General features: G+C 44.7%; 2 protein-coding genes across 4 annotated transcripts; one reads left to right on the top strand and one right to left on the bottom strand.

The window, feature by feature from the left end:
• The first annotated feature begins 2269 nt into the window (after window positions 1–2269).
• Window positions 2270–6885, top strand: LOC133916594 (squalene monooxygenase SE1-like). The gene is made up of 8 exons (XM_062360331.1): window positions 2270–2760; window positions 4423–4534; window positions 4606–4780; window positions 5078–5246; window positions 5315–5533; window positions 5618–5893; window positions 5974–6252; window positions 6512–6885. Exons 1-8 carry the CDS (start codon window positions 2509–2511, stop codon window positions 6617–6619), a joined length of 1590 nt encoding a protein of 529 aa, XP_062216315.1. The 5' UTR covers window positions 2270–2508; the 3' UTR covers window positions 6620–6885.
• A 2569-nt stretch (window positions 6886–9454) lies between these two features.
• On the bottom strand, window positions 9455–12155 carry LOC133916591 (branched-chain-amino-acid aminotransferase 2, chloroplastic-like). 3 transcript variants are annotated; one of them, XM_062360329.1, is made up of 10 exons: window positions 11879–12155; window positions 11605–11762; window positions 11292–11475; window positions 10979–11158; window positions 10756–10887; window positions 10552–10650; window positions 10225–10437; window positions 9985–10097; window positions 9735–9883; window positions 9455–9585 (listed from the first exon to the last, which is right to left on the bottom strand). In XM_062360329.1, the coding sequence occupies exons 1-9, from the start codon at window positions 11987–11989 to the stop codon at window positions 9769–9771; spliced, it is 1305 nt and encodes a 434-aa protein (XP_062216313.1). In that variant the 5' UTR covers window positions 11990–12155; the 3' UTR covers window positions 9455–9585; window positions 9735–9768. The 3 variants fall into 3 exon arrangements, with proteins under 3 accessions (XP_062216313.1, XP_062216312.1, XP_062216314.1); XM_062360328.1 differs by lacking the exon at window positions 9455–9585 and having other exon boundaries at window positions 9630–9883; XM_062360330.1 differs by lacking the exon at window positions 9455–9585 and having other exon boundaries at window positions 9630–9883; window positions 11605–11675; window positions 11879–12154.
• Between the last annotated feature and the right edge of the window lie 757 nt (window positions 12156–12912).

Below are 12912 nucleotides of genomic sequence, written 5' to 3'. Positions count from 1 at the left end.
AGAAGCTATCATAGCTGGGATAAAGTCTGATTGAATTGGAAAAATTCCAGGAATATTTGCCCTATCGGATGGTCCGGTACAGAGAAGTTTGCACTCACCGAAGCATTGTGTCCAGAGGCTGATAGCCTCACCGAATAGTCTGGTGAATAGAACATAAGACCACCAGAGTGTTTCTGACAAAAAGGGAAAAGGCTGAGGACTTTACCGGATAGTCCGGTGATCTGTACTGGGTAACACCGGAGTATTTACTATAGAGAAGAATACACGTGTAGAAGACTGAAGATCAATCCACCGGATGGTCCAGTGCTCTGTGTGTTGAACTCACCGGAGTATTTCTGACAAAGGGAGAGAAGACTGAGGACCTCACCGGATAGTCCGGTGATCTGCACTGGGTAACACCGGAGTATTTCTTGCAGAGAAGAATATAAGTGCAGAAGATTGAAGATCAATCCACCAGATGGTCTAGTGCTTGATTTGTGCACATCGGATTGTAACACCGGAGCATTTCTTGCAGAGGCGACTGCAGGTGTTGAAGAATGAAGAATAACCCACCGGAAGGTTCGGTGCTCTGAGGATGAATGCACCAGAGTATTTTACACAGAGAGGCTGAAAATGCTCGGATGACTCTAGATGACTCATCGAAAGGTCCGGTGATAGATTTGAAGGTACACCGAAGTGTCCGGTATTCACAGAGGTATTGAGTGGAGTTTCAACGGCTAGTTTCCGATGTTGTACTCACCGGATGATCCGGTGTTAGTACCACTATTCTCACCAGATTATCTGGTGTTAACAGTTTTTCTGAGCCATTAGGAAAATAACTAGTTGACGGGTTTGATGCTATAAATACCTCTCCACTCAGTCATTTGAAGGTGTGGCATGCTGCTGGAGTACAGAGAAACCTATATACACTTTAGAAGACATTCAAGCCATCAAAATATTTAAAGTGATCATCTAAGATAATTAAACACAAGATTAGTGAGTGATTAGTACTTATAGGCATAGAGAGACTGTTACTAGGTGATTGTTGCCTAAAGAGTGGATTAAGGAGTGATCCTAGTTTGTACCAAGTGGTAAGCTGGTGTTTTAGAGTCTTGGTGACTCGTCGGTAACTTGAGCTGTAGTTGTTCAAACTTGTTGACTCTCTGACTTGGTATGGAGCGACGGTAAGATATGTGTACAGAGATGCGAAAACCCTTTCCTTGGTTGCTCAAGATCCGAAGTGATCACGGCTGTAAGTGACCGGTAGAGAGGCTAATGATAAGACCTTGTCTTGGTGGCTTGGTGACTTATCTAGTTTGAGGCTTTGTCTTGATGGCTTGGTGGCTCAAGAGATATGACTAGGTGTCGATCGGAATCATATACTTAGTAGAGCTTCAATGTGGATTAGAGATGACATTCATGTCATCGATACCACGAAATAAAAATTTATTGTGTCGAGTTTGTTTCTCTACCTTATTTACGTTTACGTATTTATTTATTTTTAATTGATATTGCTAGAGTAGGTTGTAATTCTCTTGAACGGTATAGTAGACACACTAGATAAATTTAGAGCACATTTAGATAGAAATTAAGATAATTTTATCTTGTGAAAATTTTAAACTATTAGTTTCTAAATATTCTAATTCACCATTTCTTATGATGTTACCGTTTCTCACAGCGGTGGTAAGTCCTAATCCCGTAAGTAAGGAGCCTGATAAAGGGAAAGAAAGAGGAGCTATGGGCACTGACTGCGCGGCAGACGCTCCGCTCATTGCAGCTGCAGTCGTTGTGGAGCATGATGCATTTACAATATACTTATATTTTTAGTTTAGTTTGTTGCTAGAGTTCAACCTAATTAAAATAGCCGGGTCCGTCACAGAACCTTTTGATCAATCACTTAGGCTTGTTTATGGACGACCTTAGTTTGACTCTTCTATGCTTAGGTTCGGATATTCGGGCTTGACACCAAAAGTCATAGATAAATAAATTGAGTATATCTATCTGCACATCCAGCTTGTGATATATATTATTTAATTTGGAAACTTATATTTTTATTGTGTTATTTTGTAAAGAATAATAAAAATATTAACACTCTCGAGGTTTTCTCAGGCTTAGCCTGGCGAGGCTGGACAGGGCTCGAACAAATCTTTTCTGACTTATGGCACATCACCACTGCAAATCTATAACAACATTACAACAGCAACCACGACAAAAATAGCAGAAAATAAACCAAAGTTGCATAAAAGTTCAAATAAATACAGCCAAGCCGGCCAGCTACGCAGGCACGGCTCTTCCATAAAAGGCAAAAGAATCTCGAAGCGTCATGACTTGCCTCTCCTGTTTCTCGTTCTTCCCCCGCTCCCTGTCCGTGTTTCGCACGCCGCCCCACGGCCCCAGAGGCCCAGCCGCATCAAACCGCTCTCCTCTCTCCCCGCAACCACAAAGAAGCGCAAACGCAGCACAGCAAACGCGCCGCGCATCCGGAGATCCCAAAGAGGAAGAGCGACGCGAAGGAAACATCATTGCGGCATGGCTTTGTCCGCCGCCGTCGGGCTTCAGCTCATTGGCGTCGCCGCGGCCACGCTCCTCGCGGCGGTCTTTGCAGCCGCCGTGTTGGGGCGGCGCCGCCGGCCCCGGGCACCGGTGGTGGAAGGGAAGCCCGCGCCGGATGCTGGCTGCGCGGTTGCTGACGGCGAAGGTAGCGCCGGCGACGGCGGAACGGACGTCATCATCGTGGGCGCCGGGGTAGCTGGATCTGCGCTGGCATACACACTCGGAAAGGTGGCTCCTTTTGTTCCTTCCCATTCGTTCGTTGGCATACTTCCACTGGTTCGGTGAATAGCCGGAATATTTTAGATTAAAATCGGTAGCTTTCTTCCTTGTAATTTACGTACTTGTTGCTTGGCGTGAAGAACAAAGACTGGTATTTTACTGGAAGGAGAATACGATGTTGAATTTTTGTTCGACGACTTAGGTGCAAGGATCAAAATTTTCTAGCATGGAGTAGAGAACCTAAGAACCTTCCATCCTGCTTTTGCATGCTTCGATTTAGTTCTACAAAGTCAGCCGCTTTTTTTGTTCTGACGGGATTAGATGTTGTTTACCTTTCCGTTCAAAAAATCCGTTAACGTTTGTTGATCAGAGATAGATTCAAACAGGAAACGTTCCTGATTTTTTTTGCATATTTACCGTGTTTATGGAAAGCGCAAGTTTCTGTCGGCGTCACTCTTTCTTATGGACCTGGAATTTGTGTGGCCTATGAGCTGTTTGGTGTTGCCTCGTTTCCTTGTCCTGCAACTATGAACGGAAATCTTTCCTCCAATTAAACCACTCTTGCGAGTTGCAATACTTGTCACCTTGTTACAGTATATTACTCAATTTTTGGACTTTGCTGGTCACAGCTTTTTTGTATGGAGAAAGTAAGAGAGAGAGCTGAGAGGAGATTAAGCGTATAATCTACTCTCTCCGATTGCAAATGTAGGTCGTTTTAGACTTGTGCATAATGATTAAGAAAGTAGATCAAATGACCTTGTTTCTTTTTATTTATTCTGTATTGGAAAAGATAACTCATTTATTTGTGAGAGTGGTAGCATTTATTAAATAAGGGCAAGATGGAAATAAAAGAAAAAAATTGCATAGAAGTTCGAGAATGACTTATATTTAGAGAATAGTTGAGGAGGCTAAAACGACCTATATTTGCAACCAGAGGGAGTATTTTGTATCAAAACTTTTCAAATATAGAGAGCAAAGCTGCTGCTGCTTCACCGTAACCTCTACCTACTCTGAGAATGATGTATCATTAATTCAAAAAAAATTATAATCCTTACTTTCGGAGAGTGGATCTATCTAGCAAGCAATAATGCTCCTTTTTGAATTGTCAGATATCATACCCTCACAAACTGTATATGGCAGTAATAGAGCCCACCTCTATGATAATCATACCATTGGTGCCTAAAAAAGATCCAACTTCTGCAAAGAGGTAGCCAGCACTAAGTTAATTGAATTATGTTCCTTCTCTCCATTTTATTGAAATCTTTCAGGCAATCAGCCTATGGTAGTATATAATCTCCAAGAAAATGCAGGAAAGAAACTACTGGTTACAGCTGCCTAAGACTGGTAGAGTTAGAGTTAGACCTTCACCTTTTTTCTTGTATCTAGCTGAGCCCGTAGGGCAATACACTGCTACTGTTCAAACTTAAGCAGCTCAAGTCTATTTGGCTTGAAGCTGTGCCAAAATGATTATTTTTAATCTCATTATTGATAACCTACTCTCATCTGGATCTGGATAGAAGTCCTTTTATTGCATTATTCGTCTTCCCTCACTATTTCTTTTCACATAATGTGAATAGTAAGATGCAATATTTGAGTTTCATGATCAGGCAATGCGTTTCTAGTATCAACTACTTTTCTCTACTTAATTAGCGTTATTTGTTGGTGATGTAGGATGGTCGCCAGGTCCATGTTATTGAGAGAGACCTGACAGAGCCTGACAGAATTGTGGGTGAACTGCTGCAACCTGGGGGCTACTTGAAATTGATTGAGTTGGGTCTTGAGGGTAAAGTCTGTGCTGTATATCTTAATTATGTGTTAGTTCTTTTCTAATAGCATTATTGGTATTATGTTCAGATTGTGTTCAAGAAATTGATGCTCAGCGTGTCCTTGGTTACGCATTATTCAAAGATGGGAAGAACACAAAGCTTTCTTATCCCTTGGAAAAGTTCCATTCTGATGTTGCTGGTAGGAGCTTTCACAATGGGCGGTTTATACAGAGGATGCGCCAGAAAGCTGCATCTTTACCCAAGTAATAGCGATCATCCCTATGTGATATTTACTACGAGTTGTATATTCACCAGTCATTTTCTTTTATTCTTCTGCATGATTATGTTCCATTTTGTTTTAAAGTTGACCTCTAGAATGGTACTATTGTATATGTCCTCGCTAGATTGACATCTTTAATTTGTGAAACCTCTTGTTTTGGGAGTTCTTTGTTCCGTCTGTTCCAGTTCTCATCTGTTCTTTGGATCTATCTAATTATTTATGCATTTGTGCAACTGCGTGTGACATGCATTAATGTTTAACATACTCTTGGTCATTTCAGTGTCCAACTGGAGCAGGGAACTGTTACATCACTGCTTGAAGAAAATGGCACAGTCAAGGGTGTTCAATACAAGACCAAGTCAGGTGAAGAACTAAAAGCTTATGCACCCTTGACCATTGTCTGTGATGGTTGCTTTTCAAATTTACGACGCGCTCTTTGCTCTCCTAAGGTATAAATCTCGACATTATACTTGTTGAATTTAGCAGCTCGATGGTATTAATGGAGTTGTGTGCATAGGTTGATGTTCCGTCTTGTTTTGTTGGGCTGGTCTTGGAGAATTGCCAACTTCCTCACCCGAACCATGGCCATGTTATTTTGGCCAATCCTTCACCCATCCTGTTTTACCCAATAAGCAGCACTGAGGTGCGTTGTTTGGTTGATGTCCCTGGTCAAAAAGTGCCTTCCATAGCAAGCGGTGAAATGGCAAATTATCTCAAAACTGTTGTTGCACCCCAGGTACTTCTTTGATCTTGTTCTCGTTCTAATTTTTGCTGCCTACTCATTGCTAATAGTTGTAATGGATAATTTTATTTTTGTCAGATTCCTCCGGAAATCTATGATTCTTTTGTAGCGGCCATTGATAAGGGAAGCATAAGAACGATGCCAAATAGGAGCATGCCAGCTGCTCCACATCCAACCCCTGGTGCGCTTTTGATGGGGGATGCGTTCAATATGAGACATCCTTTAACTGGCGGAGGAATGACTGTTGCATTATCTGACATTGTTGTCCTATGTAACCTTCTCAAGCCTCTTGGCAATCTTCATGATGCCTCTTCCTTGTGCAACTACCTTGAATCGTTCTATACATTGCGGAAGGTCAGTCTTCATATAATCGTAAATTGCCTAGCTTTCTTAGTGTGATTTTGTTTCTTTTAACACAATGTTGTATTTTTCAGCCGGTTGCTTCTACAATAAACACATTGGCCGGTGCTCTGTACAAGGTCTTTAGTGCCTCGCCTGATCAAGCTAGGAATGAGATGCGCCAAGCTTGCTTTGACTACTTGAGCCTTGGAGGCGTCTTCTCAAATGGGCCTATTGCTCTACTCTCTGGTCTCAATCCTCGTCCATTAAGTTTAGTTGTGCACTTCTTTGCTGTTGCTATCTACGGTGTTGGTCGCCTGATGCTCCCTATTCCTTCACCTAAAAGAATGTGGATTGGAGCTAGACTGATTTCTGTAAGTCCCTCGGTCTTCTGTTTCTTCAATATCCCCACACTCTGTTTAAATGAATTTATGACAGTGACACAACTTTGTGGCAGTCACAGTTTTCACAGTTGCATGAATGCTTTAATATTGGCCTTCAGACAATTAATAGAAATAAAAACTACATGTTTTATTATCATTCTATCCTTCTCCACTTTTGCATTTGGTCAGAACACTTTAACTGTTAGCATAATTCCTGAAACCCTTTCTAATTGAAAGTTTTGCACTGCAGGGCGCATGTGGCATCATCCTCCCTATCATCAAAGCTGAAGGTGTGAGGCAAATGTTCTTCCCTGCTACCGTCCCTGCATACTACCGGTCTCCTCGTTCAGCGGAGTAACAAGAGATAAAACTGCAAACTGATCTTTCACGGATGGCCTTTTTCCCGTGTCGAGTCTGTCCTAGCCGGTCGTTTGTGCTCTCAATGGAATGAGAGGAACCTGTGTAGTGTGATCTCCCGTGGGTGCTGATTCGAGTTAAAAATGTGCAAGTTTGTTCCGGTGCGTATGTCGATTCGTCCTAAGTTGTATATGCTTCTTGAACTAGCGGATTTCTTCTCACACGCTGATCGAACTGCGGTTTCCCTTGTCTACTGAATTCTAAGCCTGTGACTCGTGTATGGCGTGATCCAGTTTTCGTGTGTGATCGTCGAACTACAAGGCCGGTTGGCTCTTTTTGGCCTGCAAGCGATCGTCTCTCGCTTGCGAGGATGCCAGCGGCAGATTGTCAAGCCAGCGAGGCGCGGGGCACGTGGATGGCTGAGTGCCGACCTGATGCCGTGAGCAGTGGTGGTAGCATGCGTTGTTGCCTACGCAGGCATCGGCAAGCGCTGAGCCTGCGTGCCCTGTCGCGTGTCACCTGCGCGCATGAGTAGACTGGAACGTGCAAAACCTCGGGAAATTGGATTGCTTTCCGTCAGAAATTCTTGTGTCCCATACATGCCATAAGTATCTGTACGAGTTAGCAAATTATGGTTACCCCTCAATCGAATCAAGCAAATCGCTTGGCTAGAAAAATCAAGCACCAACCTCCTAAATCGAATCCTACACGACCTCTGGAGAGTTGTGTTTGTTGTAAATAATAGCATGTGCTCAATTATCATGTAACTGTCTATAATTAACAATAACTGCACTAGGCAGTTGCATCCTGAAGAGGCACCGTTGATACTCCAATGGTTACAAACCCGTCCCTTTGGATTCTATATATTGTATACTTCATGACATCTATGAATACAAGATTTTCACTCTCTATCTCTATTATCTACTGTTTATTATAATATACACCGCGATACGTTATCAGCACATAGCCTCCACCACTGATTGGCAATAATAGAGGCACGAAGGCCTCGATCTCGCAGGGTGATTCCTGCTTCACCGGCGAATACAACAGGAGAAGGATTACAACACGACAAATTTGAACAAGCCATTCGTGAAGAACAGAAGACAACACGACGAATCTGAGCACGGCGGTAGATCGGCAAACCGCACGAAGGCGGCGCCCAGAACACAACGAGAATCCACTCTATGGTGGTGCAGAAGAGAGGATGACGATGCAGACAAGTAATGCAGCGCCGACAGCAGACAAGACCGGCTTCCATCGGTAAATATGTATCATCCAAGATAGTAAATACAAATCAACATCAAATTAATAAACACCTTATATATATATTCACTATCCAAACGCTATAGATGTTCAACATCCAAATGCTTAGCACATGTGTGTACACAAATTCACAAATTCAGGCGCTGGGTCAGGGGAACACCTAACTTTATTGGTTTGGAAGATACAGGAGTTAAGCATGATAACATTTTCACAAGCTATATTGATTTCATATAATCAATAAATACTAAAGACTACAAATTGTCGATATATATTTCTTATCAAAATGGCAGTACACCTTAAATTAGATTCAGACCAGAAGTCCTAGGTAGAGTATTTAGCACTCAACTTGGTCAAACAAAAGGTGATAATTAAGGTGTAGATTACAATAAATAGTAGACAATAGAGATAGAGAGTGAAAATCTTGTATTCATTGATGTCATGAAGTATACACTATATAGAATCCAAAGGGATATGTTTGCAACCATTGGAGTGTCAACGGATGCTTCTTCAGGATACAACTGCCTAACGTAGTTATTTCTTCTATTTTTTCAATAGATTTTTCCAGAGGTTTTAATATAATCCATAGATCATAGTTATTGTTCTATAAACTTACCAATGAGTTTTTTCTATTTAGGTTTCTCATATGAGCTTCAATAAAGCAATAATCAATATATGTCATATGATTTTCTCCTTATATTTTCTTATTAGGTTTTAAATGAGTTTTAATGTCATATCAACATATCGATATATTATTTTCTCCTCATATTTTTTCATAGGATTTTATAGGAGTTTTTAACAAGAAGTTTACAGCTGAAATAATTGATCAAGGGAAAATGTTACGAAATGACATCTTTCTTCAAAAGATATACATATGATCAAATAGTTTGTTAATTGTCATTAGTAATTAATCTCTGTAATTAACAATAACTAATGAGGGGACACCCTATGTGAAAACTGACCTCCTCAATGTGTGCTTTGTCACCCCTTCACATTGTATAAATATGTACATCGCTCATCAATCAATACAAGAATTTTCATTCTATCTACCCTACTTTTTTCTCTGTTTTTTAGGAAAATTTGATTATATATTCTGAAGTTGATCAACCTTTATAATATGTTCAAAATTGATCATCATTTAATCATACGTCTCATAGAAACTAATTTGTAACGAAGATTACCCTTCGCATCTCTTACTCAATACGAAATTTTGTTACAAATTAGTTATTATGGGACATATATCAAAGATTGATTAACTTCGAATATATTATAAAAATTCAACTATAGGACACTTAATTAATTTTCCCTTTCTTCTACACTAGAACAGTGCTCCGGTCTTTCAGATAATACATATCCAGCTGGAATATCTTGTCACGTTAGCACGTTTATCATGCCTGTCTGTCTCCTCCTCGGATCGAGCTGCTGGCAGGAAGACGAAGACCCGTGCCGTCTCCGTATAATCGAGCTTTTGCGGTGGATCGTGAAAGGATCCACTAAGCATGTACCGGCGATAACCACACGCTTCGTGTTCGAATTGATATGCCTACGTGGAGTGGAAGAAAAAAAATGATTTCGCTCAGGGCCTGTGATGTACAATGAAATGTAAATGTCGATGCAGGGTTGTCATGGAAGATCAATGCGCATCAAATCTTCACGCCTCAGCACTGACAACTTTTCGAAGGGGACCAATGTCTTGTCTGCAATGATCTGCATGAACACATGATTTATTGTCTTATAAGCGCAAAGATTTATCTTTGCTTCTTCCATTGCCCAACTCCTACTTGTTGATCAATGGCCTATTTTCCACCAGAAGATAACAGCGTGATTATTTACAATGGCGAATCTAAGAAACACACGAATGTTCGAGGCTCTTCCCCCGGCGCTGTCACCTTAATCTATTGCTACCGTCCATCCTTTCTTGTCCTCGGCCAGGCCCATCTGAATGGATGTCAGAGTCGTGTACAGCTCCTGCGACACCGTGTCTGGGCCAGTTCTGAATTCGTACCTGAAACAACCAAGAAATGGACGATATATCTGCGACTCCGCATCTACCTCAGTAGGCATTCTTGTGGAACTGACCGTCACCGATCAAGCTGCAAAATTTACCTCTGTCCCTGGTAAGTAACTGTCGACACCGGAGCAACCACCACCGCCGTCCCCGTGCAGAAGACCTCGTCCGCATCCATCAAATCATCGACGGAAACGAGGCGTTCTTCAACCTGCTTGGCCAGACGGGTCAGCATCTCACGGTTCGGAAGTTACTGAAAATTATGTGATATACGAACAGAATGGCAGGTCACAATAACACACAGAACAACGCACGCAGGGACATCAGATCGTTCGGACCTTGTAGCCGCGGTCCCTGGCGAGCTCGATGACGCTCTTGCGCGTGATCCCCGGCAGGATGGTGCCCCTGGTGGCCGGCGTGGCCACGACGCCGCACTTGACGACGAACACGTTGCACGAGGATACCTCCTCCAGGTACCTCTTGTGGACCGAGTCGAGGTATAGCGCGTCCGAGAAACCCTTGCTCTTGGCGTCCATCTGCGCCTTGAGCACCTGCGTGCAGACCACCGGTCAGCCGGTCACTTGCTGCTAGTTTAGTACCGTACAATGCGCACCAGCGCTGCGAGTGCAGCAGATCGCCGGGGCGTCGACAAGTGATCTCCATACCGGTCCGTAGTTGGTGATCGTCTTGACCCCGCCGGCCCCGCCAGGCATCGCGCGGTGGATGCCGTCCTCGATCACCAGGTTTATCGGCGCGAGGCCCTCCTGAAAAGGAACAAAATAGCCCGCGGATTTGTACTCAGATTTCGTTCAGGCTCAAGAACCGTGATAACTGCAGGTTAACCGGACTGTGTTTGATGCTGCACTGACCTTGAAGTACGTTCCTACTGGTGCGGCGTAGATCAGGAACCTGTACTCGGGAGCCGGAGCCAACCCAAGAATCGCGCCGCTCCCGATGAGCAGGGGCCGGAGGTACAGCGCTCCCTTTCCTTGCGGTGGCACCTGAAATGCAAGCGATGGACACATGAGCCTGGCATGCAAATCTCGTGATGTGAGATCATCCCGAGAATTGAGAGCGCACGCACGTACGTACCCAGCGCCTGTTGGCGAGGACGGTCTGCTTGACTGCGTGGACGAACTGCTCGACCGAGGGGGCCGGCATGCACATGCGCTCCGCGCCGTGCTGCATCCGCCGCGCGTTCTCCTCCGGCCGGAACAGCGTGTACCCCGCCCGGTCCGGCCGCCGGTACGCCTTCATCCCCTCGAACAGCCCCTGCACGCACAGGTGGTTGCATGATACTGCTACTTAAGAAACATCTGTATCTATAGCCGTCGTCAATAATTTACTCGAGGACTTGTCACTTGTGTGCTCCACGAGTCTTGGGCTGTCCGAGCTGAGGACGGACCTGGCCGTAGTTGAGGACGCCGGAGGAGGGGCTGATCTCGATGTTGCCATAGCGGCTGAGCTCGCCGCGGGAGAAGCCGTCGCCGTCTTCCAGTGAGCACCGCATGACGTACATGTAATCGGTCGGGGTGAGCCCGAACCCGAGGTTGTCCCAGTCGATGTCGCCGCCGCCGTCCTCGTCGGACCTGCAGGCAGGCAGCACGCGAATACACACATGTCGCGATCGGTCATGGAACAAGCAGCAGCTAACCAGCTACCGGCCGTGAAAAAGAGAACGACGGAGAGTCGGAGATGAGGATCTGCATGTCACTCACCTGTCGACGGGGTCCGGCTGTGGCAGCGACGACGCCCACCGGTGCGGGAGAAGCGAGCCGCTGCCTCCGGCCTGCGTGTTGAGAGCAGCGAAAAGAAGGCGGTTACTGCAAGCTCTGAACATTGATCCCATTGCCATGGCGGCAGGAGGAAGAACCATCTTGGGCACGGCCACAGAGCCGAAACAAGACGAGAACGAATAAAAGCACCCGAGTCATGCACGCGGAGGAATAGATGGATCTGAACGGTAAACACGAGCGAGAAGCGCGCACGCACCGTTGCGAACGCCCCGCGGAGGCCGCTCCCCAGGACCCTCGTCAGGGCCAGGGCTCGGCCGCCGCAAGCTCCCGGGAGAACGGCGCCCTTCGCAGACGACAGCACAGCCATGCACGCGCGGCCCACGAGATCTCAGTTGATCAGTATCGCACAGTTACGACGGCCTTGTACTCGTCAAGGACCTGCAAGCAGCTCCAACTAACCTTCTCGGCCAGCAATGGACACAATGGCTGATCGGTTAGCTCGTTAGGGTTTAGGTAGGAGATGTTGAACTTTTGTGATCTACTTGGATCTTATTTAATAGAGTCAAGCTTTAATTTCATATTAAAATTTACGTTTATTGACTAAGGTAAAATAAATAAAAATTTATTTTCAGATTAAAATAAAAATGAAATGACTCGTCTTACCAGACTCACAGATTTAACTTAACAAATTTTCAAACTAAAAATACCTAATTCTACGAGCTAGAACTTAAACAAATAGAACCTTAATACAGTGGATGATAACGTAGGAGATGTGGATGATAACGTAGACCGCTAAACAGCAAACGTCCGCCCGAATCTGATGTGACTTAGAGGCATGCAAGCCGTGGAGAACTCGGCAATTGGTCGATTTCCGGATTCTGTATTCTACCGCAGAAAGGTAGGTGCACTGGTGGCGTTGATTTGGCAGGGACTGGACAGGGTCATGGCGCTGCACCAAGGTAGCAGTAGCAGCGAAGTGCCGAAGTGACCTCTCGGTGGGTCCCGCGATGAAAAGAACAAGAGAAGGGCGTGGACGGCGTGGCAAGTGACCTGCGGGTCCCGGCGACGCGTGGCGTCGGCACGGAAGTGAGAAGGGCACAACCGCCGATGGCGAGCTGTTTGGCTGCACGCGTGCTAGACGGGGGAGGAAGGCATCGCACAGCTCTGTCATGTGAAAGCAAATTTCATACGTGTCTATTTTTTTCTCTCTTTTTTATTCAACCGTTGGATCACGAGGATCTTTTTATACAAATTTTATAAAATTTGCTTTCCTACAGTATAGCTTACGAT

Source organism: Phragmites australis, chromosome 4 (genome assembly GCF_958298935.1).
Source record: "Phragmites australis chromosome 4, lpPhrAust1.1, whole genome shotgun sequence".
NCBI lineage: Eukaryota > Viridiplantae > Streptophyta > Magnoliopsida > Poales > Poaceae > Phragmites > Phragmites australis.
This window is presented reverse-complemented; position numbering and strand designations above follow the sequence as displayed.